At 34.0% G+C, this 17,401-nt stretch overlaps 1 protein-coding gene across 12 annotated transcripts; it reads left to right on the forward strand.

Annotated features, from left to right (window-relative positions):
• Positions 1-14,523, forward strand: LOC119073947 (protein windpipe). Of its 12 annotated transcripts, none has more exons than XM_037179822.1 (2): positions 1-162; positions 12,315-14,523. In XM_037179822.1, exons 1-2 carry the CDS (start codon positions 125-127, stop codon positions 14,245-14,247), a joined length of 1,971 nt encoding a protein of 656 aa, XP_037035717.1. In that variant the 5' UTR covers positions 1-124; the 3' UTR covers positions 14,248-14,523. The 12 variants fall into 12 exon arrangements, with proteins under 12 accessions (XP_037035717.1, XP_037035722.1, XP_037035720.1 ...); XM_037179827.1 differs by lacking the exon at positions 1-162 and adding an exon at positions 3,630-4,006; XM_037179825.1 differs by lacking the exon at positions 1-162 and adding an exon at positions 3,630-4,002.
• Positions 14,524-17,401: the final 2,878 nt, after the last annotated feature.

Genomic DNA, 17,401 nt, shown 5'->3' on the forward strand with positions numbered 1-17,401 from the left:
AAGAGCAGAAGTGGTAATTTAGTTGAAGTCCAAATTTTTTGATGAATACATTTGCGTAAATACAGATCGTGTTTCAATTAATCAACCATTTAGAAGTCGATTTACATCCAATGAGTGATTTGTAATGAACCTGCAAACGACAAACGGCCAGCATAACAAAAGGTATTCGAGTCACTAATCCTAAATTTCGGCTAAATTTAATTACGAGGACATATTGTTAAGTAATCGATAAGAATGTAGCGCGGTAATCGTGGTGGTATTTTAGATAATAGTACATTAGATAGGTACTTGCTTGGAAATTTCTTGATTATACTGGTAGCATTGGGCGCTAAAGTCCCACTTACTGAAACAAGAAATTACCAAGCGACGCCGTACTATATTTTAAATGCAAAAGTGATCTGGACAGATTTGAATGCAAGCAATGTAGACTTCGTATAATGAACATGCAATACCATGCAAATGTAAACTTTACACATTGCATAATTCGCGAACAAACGACATAGCAATGAAGTTACTTGTTACTAGGCTTACAGATTCGCAAAGTATATTTAACTTCAACAGTTTAAAACAATAAAGAATTTCCTCATCAACATGTGAACAAACTTAAACGAATTGTTTCGTTATAACGAGTGAACTCTTCCAAAAAATTGGTTGAGTTTTCGTTACCAAAAATATTCCATCAAAATTACATAATGATTCGTAATAAATCCATCTAACTTATCATATCATGTGGCAACGGAATCATAAAGAGATGGACATTCGTTGATTTACCTAACACCTGAATAAACTTTTAAGTAAAAAAATTTTTACTCAATATTTCGATATAAGCTGTCACTAAACACATTTTCGAACAGACTTGGCTCCATATAAAGACTTTAATAAAGTCTATCCCTCAACATTACAGTAGAACAAATTGTGTCATCAAAATGGTGTTGTAAGAAAAGAAAATTGAAATTGAAATAGAAGAAAATGTTTGTTTGCCATTCGTGGATGTACAACAAGCAGAGGAAGTAATTTTTCTTTCTAATTGTTATTAAACATTTTGCAGACCGCTACGTTGTGTGCTATCGACAACAACGGCCGACGAAAGTGAATAACTGATGAATTCAAAACTTTAGTATCAATCTGTTGAAAATACTTAAATCAACACAAGTAAACGACTAGATAACAATACTACCGATAAGTCTCTGAAAGATTGCCGGAGCACAAGATTGTTTACTGTTTTTATGCTAACAACAAATATTGTTTGTAGCTCAGCTTCAAAATTTTCATGAACACGTCATACGATCACGTCTTTATGAAATCGGTCGTACAGTTAATGTGAGCCAAATGTCGAACTTCGTTTCAGCTTTTTGGCCAATTGGTCCAGTCATACAATCACAAGATCTATTGATTTAACAGATCTATTGATTGATACGTTGTATGGATGTCAAGGGATATGACGAAATACGAATCATTCAAACGGTACAACCTGCAACGCCAGAACGAGTTCAGTCACATGGTGGCATGGCGATTTATACGAAGAGGCAACTCATGGCCTATGGTGATTAGACACTTGCTATTACCTAAAACTAATAGCCGTAACCGTAACAAAGTCGGAAATATCAAAAAACCCAACATTCGCGTTCTCCATAAAAGAAACCATATCGACATAATGTCAATAGTAGAAAGAGCTACAACATGACAATGTTGATAGCGCCATCTTTGGGAAAATGTACAGGTCAATTAGTGATGGTTGTGGTATTCGCATACCACCCACGGCTTGGAGAATTCACAACGTATGGGACGTTAACACACGGTCGATTTGTGAACAATCTAAGTCGGGAGAGATATGATGTAAAATCACAGTACATATGATCAAGAGACTTGTACAATAGCACAACAGGCCCATCTGAGGCTTAGGTGCTGGGCTTACACCTCCATCTAATCTAATCATACAATCACACTGCTTATTCGTGCACTTGTGCTTAGTAGTAGTACGGCCGAGAGTACGGCAGAATCTAAGATTTTTCTTGTAATTACTTCTTCCCACATACATAACTTGTGGTCACGTATTACAAAGTTCATTTGCCGAACGAACTTGATTTTGTATGATATGATTTACAAAAGTGAAGTAACAGATTTTGGTAGGTTACGTTGGATGCTGCGAAAGTAATTTATTACGAGTGAGTTTGCGAGTATCACAAGCTGTTTACGAATTAGATATCAGCAGTATCCAATGTATTCTGCTTTATTGCGTGACCATGCGAAATATCACAAACGAATTCGCGAAAAATGAATCGAAAATATTCCCCATGTAATGGATCACTTTCGCAGGGGGTCAGCTGCTACGTAATAGTCAACTTTCGCATGACTTAGGCAATAAAATGATTTCATTGCAATACGCTTACCATTTTTAATAGTTTCATACACGCGATTAAGCGAACCATCAAGCATTCATACAAATCATGAAATTTTGTCACTCATTTGGAGGTACAATAGACATCGAAGTTCCACCTAAATGCTTCTGATTTAATGTTAATCATAAATACAGTACATGTAATGCACAATTTCGATTTCTGTGCTAAACTCAATAAATAAATCAATGAATGCAAACAATATAAACAATAAGTCATCTGTTCCAAAGGCACTGCATATCAATTATATTGATTTTTCCGTCACCTATTATCGCATTATAGGGTCGGTTAATAGAATCCCGTTTAGAATCAGAAGAATTTTCAGTCCCGGGTTCCCTTCTCGTGCTATATTAAAGACAGTGTGTGAATACACTCTGTGGGAAATTCTCGATGGTAAACGATAAACGCTATTCCAATTACTGATAGTTATACCTTGTAGAACTCACTTTTAATTTCAAGGTGTTAACTCGACTTATAATTTTAATTGCAATGCATTTATTTGCGTAATCCCTCTACTAGTTAATAGTTTTAACAATTAAACAATTAAAAACTGGCGATCGTTATTTCCTGTAGAAAAAAAAAAACAAACCTCTAAAATCGAAGACAGAGATAATTCAATCATGTTTAATAGCATTACCAATTGTTTGGAACGAATCATGCGACCCCTAAAAATTATGGTAAATTTTTTTGCTTTATTTATAAAATCCTGTCCAATAAGGAGAACCGCTAAATTTATTCATTTTTTATCCAATTTCATTTTGTTACTACCAGTTAACGATCGTTAGATAACCTAATATGATATTGTTGCTTCGTTGCCGGTTAAGTAATTTCCATAAGTTGTTGGCAAAATGGTTTTTTTTTTCTTTAAATAAAAAGCGAACTCTCTTTATAGCATTCCTAATTACTAATAGGTAATATTTGCTTAACACAAACATTAAATATACCTACCTGTCGAGTTCGACTGTATTCTGTGTAATAGTACAGTGACGAACGTCTAACATGCACTTTGTTTTAAAAATTAAATAAATTTTTTTCTTTATAATTTTAACAAAATTCAGCCTTTCCATATAAAATACAATATGAAGTATAATGAACATATATGATGAACAATATAAACGAAGATATTAAGTATATACGTACGTACGTATGAAGATTAATATAGTAAATGTGATGTGCACGAAACAACAAAATAAAACCACATTGTGACTTCAGTCACTTATGCGCATTGTAAGAGAAACGTTCTCGGTTATTTTAAATTTATTTATTTATTTTTTTAAATATATTTTATTCGAGTGTTGTATACAATACCCTTGAAAATATAAGTATGCGTCCTTGTGTCTACTTAATGTGATTTTGTTGGGAATATATATATTTATACGAAACAAAAAAAAAGAAAAGAAAGAAATGTATACGGCCGTTTAACAGTGCCAAATAAATGTGTTTTTAACTATGCGTTGAACCGACCGCCCGAACAAAAAATAACCAAATTATTCAGTTCTTCAATTTTCCTCTTGTTTATATTTCTTGCGAATATATAGTTTGCTGAAAAAAAAAACTATAATTTAACAACTCAATTGATGCACAGCAGAGGAGGAATATTATGTCAGTAGGTATAATATTTCATTCATTCATTTACTAAAAATTAAAGAACTATTTCCTCTTGTACCACTCTTTCTAATATACACTTTTTGTTCATCTATATGTATATTCTACTAACTACGTCCATTCCATATGTTATACCTACCGAGTTGCTAAATTCAAAATATATTCGGATATAATTGAATGACAAAAATTCGTATACATACATAACGTGTGCTATACCTACCATTAAAATGCTAATAAATAATAACGTTTGAAAATTACAAAATTATACTGCAATTATGACAACCTCAGCGCTCAACCTCAACATAAATTGACCACTAATTTAGACGCTCTGTTATGGTACCCAATTAGATCGGTATTAATATTGATTTTGTTCAAAAGACACTATTACGGACTCGGCTACAATTGCATTTTGATGGGGTTTTATGTTATATTTAGATGTGTGTTCGTCCATTTTAAAATTACTTTAATATTTATAATGGAAATGTAAAGCAAACAATTTCTTAATAATAATAATAATATTCAAAGCTGCTACACACATCCAGTTGAGAGAGAGGAAAAATTGTATGATTTAGATGTTTCAACAAGGTAAATAATGCAGTCTATCCGCGATTGTATGGCAGACATTTGTGATTAAAAACAAACGGTTAAAATTATGGCCTTATCATTTATCATTTGCGAGAGGAAGAGCAACGGAAAGACAAGTTCAGTTTGATTGAAAAACACCTGTTGGTCGGTTGGAAGCGGTGTGTGGTGTGACGCAATATTATTTTCGTAGGTGCGATAAAAGTGATAAAAAAAGCATTTTCGCTGTGTGTTTCTTCGAAGACATGTAATTATTGTTTCCATATTTTTTTTGTTCTGGTAAATAATCATTTTTTTTTCTTCTCTCGAATGGTGTGATTAATGTGGCACGGTGACGTAACATCTTTTTTCGTGTTTCTGTACGTTTTGCTGAATATTACCCAAACCCACAATTATTGCAACAATTTTTTTTTATAAGTTACGGTTATTACATTGCTGTTTTGTTTGGTCTAGTTCAGTGAGACAATGTCGTTCTGGAATTATTTTTGGTTTCAAAAGAGTTATATTGTTGAGTGCAATCAAGCCAAGTTAAAATTTTCTTCAAGTTCGCGTTGAATCGCATAATTTAACCGGATTTGGCAAAAAAAAAAATATTTTGTTCATTTGCTTGTTAACAATTAAACATTTTCGACGAATTCTATTCCGAATCATAATTTTCTGGGAAAACCTCATGTACAAAGCCGATTTTGTATGTGGTTTTTGTAAGTTTTTGTTTTTTTTTTTTTGGTAGGCAACCCAGTCACTCATATTTTATTTCAAATATGCCGATAATGTATATACATTTGTACGTTGGTGAATACAGCATTATATACAATAATGGCAATTAAGATACTCAACCGATAATGAAAGTTTGAACGAGATCTTGTGGTCGGCGCTAATAGACATTGTATTTGTATGTATCTATCATTGGAAGTGGACGTGTGCCAATATATAATCATATTGTGTGTTGTAGAACTTCTGTTTGACTATATACACTTTCGACTCGAACAGTTTGAAGTTCATTATGCATTTCATTTTCGCTTACATGACTTCCGTTACTTAGAACCGTGATCGACAAAATTTTTATTTATTTTTTTAAATTTTAATACGTCAACGGTAACGATGAGTGAACTGGTCTGAGTCATTCATAAGGATTTTAAAAAATGATATAGATTTACAAGAATCGATTTTGTTTAATCGTTTTTATTTTCTAAGTCATCGTGTTGCTGGTGAAGGTCCGCAGATAGTTTTTTTTTTGGTATGGACTGTGACAAAATGATATACACTCGTGCCTTCTAGTGCAAGTGCAAAATTGTCAATTGTGCGTGAGAGACTGAATCTAACCAGAGCACGGAAATAACAGGGCAACATATTTCTCAATATGTCCACATTTTTCCGAAAATATTTCCCGTTAACACATCGTACGATCGCCCATCATGTCGATATTATCAATGGCCGATGAGGAAGCTACGCGAGCAAACACTGGTTCAGATGCTATTTGCCATTGGTGACCAAAATAGAAGAAAAAGGCCAATAGACTCCAAGACTCCAATGGAAGTAGGTGGAACAGTGTTTGCTCACATGGTTTCCCCATCGTCAATGATGTTACAGGTTAGTCGAGGGAATACTTATAAAGCAATAAAAGCAATGAATTCATCATTATTATGACCGTCATTCAGTGCTGGACATCCTTTCTTTGTTTAAAAAGTTCGACATTAAGATAGTTTTCTGTGACCGATTAATGTTTACCAGGAAGGATTTTGCACGAAATAAATATGGAAATAAAAAATTTACGTTCATTATCTCTCCACGGGACGGCCTTTAGCTCATTAAAATCTTGTAATTTCATTGCCAAAACGTAAAAATATGGAAAAAGATTTCCGTTCAACTTTGTTGACTCATTAACCGTAAATTATTATTTTAATGGGCGTATTGAACCCTGGATTGAACCATTTTGCCCACAAAATGTTGCAAATACTTAGAATGTTTTTTTTTTCGTTGTTGTCTTTCATTCGTTCGTACATTTCACACACAATATTATACCTTGCGACCTCATTTCCAAATCGATTTGAGAATAAATTTCTACTGAAACGACAATCGCAATAATTAAACATTTCATTGATTTGAGGTGTATTTCTAATGTCCATTTTACTGGCATTTTCGACTAGTGTACATGTTGTCTAGTTTCTCGGTTTGGCGAACTTGTTTTTGTTCGAAGTGTTTGTTACTTTCATTTGAGAAATTTCTTAATGTTTTCATTAATTCCACAAGTAGTTTTATGCTTTGATTTCGATTAAATTGCAACATATTTACTTCAGTTTTTCCTTTACAATGTTCGTCTATACGTACATGCACACATCGCATTTCTTAATTCATTTTGGATTTTTTTTTACATTTAAATGACTCTTAAATTTCGGAATTATATTTACTCAATGACGATACAGTTCGACTTAATCGTTGTTTGTATGGATTATTCATAAATTTCCCACACTGACTGACTCAATGGTTGGATTTCGGTTCTGTTCTGTTAATAATTGTTTATATATATGATAATAAATGGTTGTTTCAAAGTTTTATGTGTAATGGAAATAATATATTTTCGGTCTATAAATGGTTTTGTAGACGGAGCTCTGCTGATATCTGTTTTTTTTTCTTCACTTCGTTCCGTTCTCAAGTCTTGCCGATAAATGTGTTGAATATTCTCTTAGAATTGGGTTCTCAAAAGTTGTGTAAACGATAAAAACGAAATTTTATTTTCATTTGATTTTATTCGATTTATCTCAGATTAAAGTGTTGTGGTAGCGGTCGCTGCATCATTAATATTGTTTCTTAGCACTTGAGGAATTAACGATCGCCAAATGTACGCACATTTACCGTTCCAGACTAAGTTATATAAACAAAGATATTGGCTTACTATCAAAACGCTACTCTGAATCATTTATTAATTCGTAATTGAAAAGAAGATCGATGCAGTTAAACGAGATACATCAAAGCCGATCTACTATCACACATTTAGATAAGAATTTCTTATCAATAATGATGTAAGTAAGGAGGTGGTGAAAAACAGTTCAATGTATCTTCTCTGGTTTCGTAAAATTTAAATCCTTCATTAATGTCGAGCGTACCCCTTTATGAAATCTAGTACTTCCATTGTTTTACGAATTGTGTAATAGATTGTGGATTTGAGCACTATTTCACAGGACTCTCAACGCTGTCGGCCAATCGGTCACTTCTGTCACTTCATCGAACAATATTTTCATGGAAAATAAGAAAATTTAATTTCCTTACAAACGATATTGATTTTAAAATTTCGTATCTCAAAAGACCGGCTCGAAGGCAGTGCCATCGCTGATTTTTCCAATAACAATTTCCACAACTTATGAAAATCAAATTGGGACCTAAGCAAGGCGACAACTAAAAAATGATTACATTTAAGGCCAGTGATTATTTTCGGTAAAACTTTTTCCGATATTTTCCCAAATTTTCCAATATTTGGGAAAACACGGAAAATATGGAAAACATGGAAAAACTTAACGGGAAAAAGCTTTTCCAAAAACAGTCTCTACGCTAAAGCTAAGGGTGTCGTAGGTAATCTTACTCAATATTTTTCCTCCTATCACAGATCCTCATAAGGATCATGAATTCATTATGTAATATTAGCTTTAGTCCCATCCACAAGCGTACCAAGGGGCATGTGATATGAATTCTGACGTAATGGCTGATATCGGTTGCTTATCGTCGTAAGCAATAATTTTTACTAAAAATATCTCATCGATAATAAAGTTAGCATATCAGTCAGGTAAAGTTGAGTGATCGAAACGACTGATAATAAAGATTACGATTGTCTATGCCAACACATAACTTAATTCTGTTAGGACGTTCGTTATTGGGAGAGGGTTATATTATGGTGCGAGACGCCATGTTATAGAACAGATGACTAAGTGGATAAGAATTAACGAAACGTATACCACACCATTTGCAAATTATTGCTTCCCACGGTTATTTTAATTGAAATTGAATTTTAAATTTTTTTAAATTTTCAATTGAATTGAAAGTTGCAGAGATTGAATACCGTAAGATTGACCTGCATATGTTACTCCAAAGGCTGATTTCATTAAAAAAATGGACTTTCAGTCTAACGAGTCAATGACATCATTGATTGTAATTGGATCGGAAGTGAATAGACTAAATATAGGAATAGGTGACGTTTAGCAGGAATAGGTGACGTTTAGCCTGACCGGAACCCGATCTATGAAAACTTGATCAGATCAGGTGCAGGTCGAATGTGAGTGACCACAAATCTGCTGACTTCTCTTAAACCCCACTTATACACTGAAGCGGTGAAATCATTTTTCCGGCGATCAACTAAGTTCGTCTTACATTTAAATTAAAATCTAAATCTGTCATCCGATTATGTATAGAGCTTAGTTATTTAACGGAATAGTCAGTATACGGTGTGTCTTATCAGTACATTATTTCTTATCCCCATTAAGACTATGCCAAAATGCATGTAAATAATACAGACATGCTCATGATAACATGACCAAGAAACAAAAACTTTCAATGAATGATGTGTGTCCACAAAAATTGCTACAAATTGATTGCGGTTGCAAGATGGTCGCGTTCTAAGAGAGATCATTTCCAACGAAATGTCGCATCGTTTCAACGAATTCAATATTAAATCTAAAAATAATTTTTTTCACAGCGACCGGATATATTTTCACTTTTAAGAATGAACGAAAGAAAAAAAAACGAATAGAAACATGAACATCGAGAATAACACACAGAACCGCGAACAGAATTTATCGTGTGTATATGAATGTGATATGTTTACGCCAAAAAAAAAGAAGACAACGACGAAAAGAAATATGCTAAGACTCTGAACGATTTCGTTCATAAATTTCAATAAAAGCCAAAAATTGTTTTAACCGATTTGATTGTATAATTCACCAAAAATTAATTTCAAAACGAGATCTCGACCTAAACAAAAACAAAATTCGTACAGAAGAAGAAAATTTATATTTTTAGTGTCACGCATTATCACTGCGGCTAATATAAACACAGAGCGGGCTCAACATCATAATTATATATATAATGTGCTTGAGCAGAGTTTTATATATACGTACAACACACCAATAATATTCGGTTCTTATCAATGTTGTATATGAAATAAAATTCGAAAAAAAAAGTTAAGTTTACTATGAAAAAATTATATGATGATAAGAAGCCTCATGTTGTTCATATATATTCCACTTCGCAAACATCACAATTCAATAACTTTATCTATAAACTCATTTCGTACACAGTCTAATAAGGTGAGGTGTGGTTGAGCGGATAACAATTTATTTTTTCGTACAAAATTTTTAAAGTTTCCAATAATTAAATGTGGATCAGTCGCGAAGAAGTGGTGAACCAAAAAAAATATCCTTAAATTCGACAGTCATTTCGAAAACTGACCGGCAAAAAAATTCTAAATAAAAAAGAGTGGCAAAAAGTAAAACGTTTAAAAGACGATAAAATGAACCTTTTTCTTGTACAACTATTGCAAGTAACAGACGCTGCTTGTTAATTAACCTATACATATCGAAATCAAAAGTTGGAATATAACCAATTATATGTTTAGTTTATCCATCAAACCATTGTTTTTATATTTATTGTTTCAACGGAAAAAAAATTAGTGCTTACACGTTAACAATATCAGTCTAATTAGCGAGAATCAACTCTTTGTGTAAGTGCCATATTCGAGAAAAAAAAACCCCAACGTCCAGGCAACATTATACTCTACCATGTCATTACAAGTTATTAATTATTTTTTTCTCCTCCTTTAATATTACGAGGCGAGAATTATAGATTTCCATTTATTTGTGATATAATCGGTGTGTTTGTGTTGTAGGAAATAACACACAGAATATTTTAATAAGATAAGGTGAACAAATTAAAAATTACTTTTCGTTTGCTAGGTAATTTGCTAAAAAAAAACCTCGTCGCTACTTATCTTTTATGGACACACACATTTGTATTTACTTTTAAAAAAAATGTACACGACAACGCATTCAAATCCTATCCTGTGATAACAGAAATTTTCTTCTTCTTCTTTAAGTTAAAAATATTTTTATGGTGCAAAAAAAAGGTCTCAGATTTTTCAATGTCTTTAAGCAGTTTGTTTTCTTCTAACATATAATTAAATTATCATGTGTGGCTTTTTATGTAATGAAACGTTTTAGTTTCATTGATATGGAGTAAATGATGTGTGTTGTGAGCTGTATTCACAAGATTATAAAATAATTTCGATTGAACGTAAAATCTTCGCTAGTTGCTAGACATTATAATATCAATTCAATTCAATTCGTGTACTTGGTTTGTCATTTTTGAGGTGAGCAACGAAATCTCCTTTTACAATTTTCAATTTCGATGAATTCAACCAATTCAGCATTTTGTCATTGACAATAATCCTTTTCGGGTGAGTCTATTTTTCAACCAACCGTATTGATTAGATTTGCGGAAACGCAACACTCACATCCGGCATCTATTCAATTCTTTCTCGTAAATTACTCACTTCGAATTAGCAGGGCAGTGCATCAACAGTGATAAGATAAAGTCAATTTTCAAGGAAATTTTGAGAAGTCACTAGACGGTTAAAATAAAAAAAATTTTGGCAACCCATCAGCCAATTATCCATACCTAACCGATTTCGATTCGATACTTGTCTTCAATTCACTGGTGAGCCGTCACTAAAAGTTTCAGTTTTGTTGTGATTTACTTCAATGATAGTGTTGTCTAGCAATTGACGATAAATAAATTCTAATTTAAACCTTGAACTCAGACTTTTACACATACAGTGAATCAGTTGCGTTACAGTGCGTGTATTATGTACATACTCGTTGTGTTGCTGTTTAATCTTTCTGATTTATTTCTGTTTCGAATTGTTTGCATCATTTGTTGAACAATTATTAAGATCTTTAGGTATTTAAAGATCAGATAACGACAATCCACTTCATTTCTATGACGTTGATAAAACGCAAATTTTTTGTGCCGTTTCAGTTGAACATTTTTTAATTTGCCACAATGAACGATGACTCCTTGACTCCAATCAACTATTTGTTTTATCAATTGATTACAGTCGACGTCAGTGAAATTTAGACATAAATTTGCGTCAGCTGTTTCAGCTGGTCCACTCAAATGGCTACGCACACAGTGGTATAAAACCGTATAAAGATTTATGTCAACTGTTGTTCGTACGAGTAGACCATGTGAAAACAGGTGAAGCAAATGTCTACATTTCAGTGACTTCCCCTATAATATCGAGACTTGAGAAAAATTGCACATGTTTATGTCTGCTTTACTTTACTGAACCTTTAGATTAAAGAACAAACATGAATGAAAAATTGCACGAAGCTGAGGGTAATCCAACACCTTGTGCAACCATTACCATAAAATCAAGGAATTTCAGTTACATTGTATATGTACTTTGGTTCTATAAATTTGAAAATTGTGGATAGCACACGTGTGTACACCACACAATACCTTGGAAAAAGATCATTGCACCGTTGGTTCATTGATCTTTTGCAGCTAATAATTTAATAGCGACCGCTATCACAGATCTCCTTTACACAACCACCACATCTACAGACAATTTATTTTAATATTTGAAAATCTTATCAGTTTTCGAGTCTAGATCGTCATTCCCGTCTCTTTATCAGCGTTCATAAATCAATTTGTTTAATTCGTTGTTTTCTCTTTCGTTATTTTTAGATTCTTCAACATGTCATCATATTTCTGGTTCTTACTACTACTTACGGTGACAGCAGCAACTAGCGAATGCCCACAGGATTGTGTTTGTTCACCGATCCGCAACCGACAGACACCTTACCACGATCATGCAATATGCACCACACTAAATACTATTAATGGAACCTATCCCAATATTCATTCGCTGGACCTGTCTTCGATCAACATGGACTCAATACCGATCGAACTCAGTTCGCTGCACAATGTAACACATCTAGATCTATCGAAAAACCATCTTACCAAACTAACGAAACTGAATAATCGAATTAGATCGCTGGATCTAAGTCACAATCGATTAACACCTTCGGAAATTGTAAAAATTTCGCCGAAAATTCGAATTTTAAATTTAGCCTACAATCAAATCACTCGTTTGCCTCTTGATGTGATGCACTTCAAGAGCCTGAAATCGATAAATTTGATTGGAAATCGAATTGATTGTTCCTGTGAAACATTAACTGTGAGAGACTGGCTGTACCAGAATAATGTTTGGATAGGCAAACATACACTATGTGCCAGCCCATTGGAGGTTAGACACCAGCCATGGGATAAAGTTAGTATAAAGAAAATGTGTTCAATTGCTGAACAGATTAATGATGAAAATAAGATTGAATTGCATCGACGTAGCTCCAGGGAGCTGGAATTAAGTGATTTTATAGCTGAAGAATTTTTACCTTTTGAATCGCATAGTATTTTAAAAAGACAAGTGCCAAATGATGATAATTTAAGCAATATCGTTGATGGATCGGGAAGTGATGACATTCCTGAGGATGTAAATGATATAGTTGATGTTGGTTCTGGCGAAGGTAGTGGCACAGATCCGGACATCGATATCGAAGCTATCGAAAATATATCGCCCGAAGATTACGAGGATGAGCCGTACGAGGAGGACGGTTCTGGTAGTGGTTTTGGATTGTTACCGTTGGACGTAAATATTAAGTCAGCCGAAGAAGAAAATCACACAACTGAGGAACCCGATGTCGATGAACCATTGGGACAGAAACCAATGGACTTAGATATTTTTGAGGGTATTAAACAGGGTGATGGAACTACGATAGGACCTGTAGAAGCAATAGAACCAATGGTTCAAAAAGTTAATCAAGGTGGTGTGGAGAGAGTAGCACCAATTGCAGTTCAACCGGCAGGAAATTCTCTGATCGAGCCATCTGTTGCATCTAATGGTGCTGTGGAAGACGCTAAAAAGGAAGAGGGAAGAAGTACCTACATTCTGTTAGCTATCCTTGGTATACTGTTAGTATGTCTAATTGGATATGTGATTGTCAAGCGTCGTAAGAATAGACGGCGACCGTACGACCACAACGATGCAGAGAATATTCGCGAGATCGAAATGCTAGACATGAAAAAAAATACGAACGGTCAACACCCCAACGTTGAAATAGTGCCCCTAATGCCAAAGAAAGAGCAACCAAAAATTGAACGGGGAATGGGCGATCCAATTAGGGAAATAAATTCCAATATTCAGCCATTACATGCTACTACCTATCCCAAAGTTGATGCTGTTCCCCTCAAACAAAACGATGTTCCTCACACAACCGATGCATTGCCAGAAAACAATAACAATTTCACCGAAGTTCAACCGTCACCCACACAAGATATTCCAAAAACAGCCGACGAAATCGATGATAATCCAAACAATAAACCGACACAAAACGGTCACAACGGTCACCCATCCGATGATGAAGTATTTTTGCCGGAAGAAGCAACCGTAAAGCGATACAGTCCAGTATATTCGCCGGAAACGGGACGAGTCAAAATAAAACTAACTGAAACACCGAAACCAAAAACGCCAATTGTGGTAACGCGAAGTCGATCGAATGCTGGAGCGTATATTACAACGCCCAATTTGAATGTACGCTCAACGTCAGACAACGGTCAGTAAGTGAGTGCGCGGTGCTTTGATATAAAAACGTTTACATCAAAAAAAAACTTTATTTATTGAATTATCCTCCCTTCATGTTTAAGATAAATTTAGAGTGAGAATTAAAATGTAAATCTTGGAAATTTATTGTCATTAAAATGTTGTTGAATTACTTTGATTTATGTTAACGTCGTTTGTAATTTGCATTTGAATTTTGAATGATGATGAGACAGTATATAAATGTAATAAAACCTACACCGGCTATGTTATCAGCGGTAATAAAAGATTTGTTGTAGATTTGGGCTTCGTTTTAAGTGGCTTTGATTTAGTCTACTGATAGCTGACATGGGTAAGTATCCCTTCACATGTAAAGATAGAGAGTGAGAGTAATCATCTACACTCTGTCGATTAACGTTTTCGAGTTCAATTTAGGACAATTGAACACATATGGCTTGTAATAACCAAATTACTTCGAGGGCACAGACTAAAATACCTCAAATGTTACATCTTTTGTTTAACCTGTTGCAGACGGCAAGCATATCACCAGCATTATTACCGGGTCTATTACTTCCTCCGATCAAAGTATATTTAATCGGTTGATATCAAATCTAGTACTTCAATTTTTTTAACATGCATTTTGCTATAAAAAGGACCATATTACCCAGAGCTTGTCATTATTTTTGTCGTCGTTATCGATAACAGATGAATAGTCGTATGTGACCATGTATGGATCTGACAGGCAAGCTGAGTCAATGACTTTGACTTTACGTGTTGTTCTATTTTGACTTTTCTGAGATCTGTACCATTACTTTCCGGAGCGAGAACACTACCCAGTAATATTCAGCATACCAATTGATGGTCAGTTCCATGAGTTTTCCTTTGTTCCATTTATGTAAGTGGTGGTTGTAAATTTGAAATGAACGAGTTACGTTAGCTGTGACCTATTGTATACACATAGAGCAATTACGAAAGTCCGTACGACGTACCTTTCAAATAACCACAGCCAAATGCTTTGCCCGAACCGTCAGCTTCAAATTCCATGTCTTACAAACGGCTGAAAACATTCCAATATTCCTCAGCACTTCCTACGGCGCTAAAAACACCTTCGCGGTAAATAGTTACCTTCTGTATGTTTCAGATAATGGCCATTATTAACCTACATGATTTTTCATTTTGTTCTACTTAACCTATCTTCCCAGGGGAAATGTATAACAATCCAGCATTCTATTCGAATTATCGGATGCGTTGGATGTTATACGGCCTGTACAAGAGTCAAATTTATTGCATAGTGACTCCGAGACATAACTTAAATATGATGGATCGTGCCAGGAATTTATTAGAAAAAATTCTTTTATTTTTATGGCGCTATTTTAGATAAATGGGATAATACGCGAAAATTTCTCGTTTTAAACATTTTCATTTGAACCGTACCTCTATATCTGGCCCGTGTGGCATGTATATGTGGAAAAATATAATTTATATTACGCCGGAGCTTGTAATATATGCTGCCTCGACTACTACACATATAAGGTTTTCCAGAGATTTATTTCTGATTTTTTTTTATCTGATTTAAGAGAATATTACCATTATCGCGCGCATAATTTATGGAGCCCATGGAATATATATATTGTGAAGTCATGGTGTGTGCTATAAGTATAAAAATGATAGAGTGAAAAAATGAACACAACCAACTAAATTATAGCGTGTGTGCATCCTAATCACAATTAAAACAAAGTAAAAATTCAAAATTCGAAGTCGGATTTAATTGCCGGTAATGACACCATACAAAGTGTCAAAGATACAACAAGCCAAGGACGATGATAATTTTATTCCGTGCGCGTTTTTATTAAGATGAATACAATTGCAGTTATACTATACTGCCCGAAGTATAGATATCTATTGTGGATGACTTAGTCAAAATTTATTCGTTTGATAGAAGCGCATTTGTAAATAAAAACTTAAAAATTTGTCGCGCACACGCCGCCACAAAGCCACTTAATCGCGTACAATAGAAACGTAATAGGAGTTAATCAATATGGTAATGAACATCTTATTCTTAATAGAAATGTGCAACTCACATCTGGAGGTACGACCTTAATTACGTCTGACCAAATCGTCAGTTCAATTACATACAACCAGCGACCACACGATTTCCTTCTGCATCTCATTATGCTACTCAGAATTTACGAACACATTCTGTGTGTGGCTACAATCTTCCGAAACAATGAAACAGGTGTCATTGCATTGTTTTAACGGTGTTGTTATACCACATACCATTAACAACAAACACCCTCCCAAACACAGTAATTTTATATGGTTTCAGTTTGTGTAACAGTTCGCTTCTATGAGCTATTTAGAAGGTGAACAATAAAATCTGTACACATACGGAAGAGCTTATGTTTGAATAATCTTGCGCCTGGAGTATATCGTTGAACAATAACACCATGTGCATTATATAAATTCACTTAAACAACACGAAAATATGATAATAATGGTTAACTCTAGACGGAATACATCACATTCAGATTCGTATAATATTCTATATACATTTAACACCATACCTATTGTCGTCAAATTCATTCCGCACACTGCCAATGTTATATAATGCAGACAATTCCGTGACTCTAAAAGTTTCAAAAATTATTCGGGATCAAAAACAACATAATTAACATTTGGATGACTTAGCCCGAAATCTTATAGTAAATACACTCCACATTCTTTATTGAATAAATTCGTTTCGGTTGGAAAATGGATTAAGTAAATGAAACGAAATGGATTTTATAAAGAAATAATTCATGCAAAAAGGACTTAGAATTCGGATAATTTGTTGAAAATTTGCGGTTGTAATGAGATGAAGATGGAGGGGTGACAAAATCTACTAAATGAATTGAGTTTTATAAAACGATGGAACTTTACTTGCGATGGGAAATTTTTATTTTATTGAATCTTTTCAGCTGTGCGTATCGGAAGATTAATCGCAAAGTTCTTAATATACAAAAAATTGTTTTGATTTCCTTTGGCTCATGGAATGAGGACATAAGCCGAGTATGGGTGAGTCATCGGCCAGAAAGTTCGTATATCATTATAGTGTCTACTAGAAAACAAATACAAAAAGTTTTGACCTAGGAATGCGAAATGCATAACTTACGTTGATTTTAAACTCGTGTCACCGCTA

Source organism: Bradysia coprophila, unplaced genomic scaffold, assembly GCF_014529535.1.
Source record: "Bradysia coprophila strain Holo2 unplaced genomic scaffold, BU_Bcop_v1 contig_138, whole genome shotgun sequence".
Lineage (NCBI taxonomy): Eukaryota > Metazoa > Arthropoda > Insecta > Diptera > Sciaridae > Bradysia > Bradysia coprophila.

Coding starts and splice junctions, on each gene's coding strand:
- LOC119073947 (XM_037179822.1), top strand. CDS start 125: ATGAACCTGCAAACGACAAACGGCCAGCATAACAAAAG. Junction 163..12,314: donor AACGGCCAGCATAACAAAAG/GTATTCGAGTCA, acceptor CGTTATTTTTAG/ATTCTTCAACATGTCATCAT.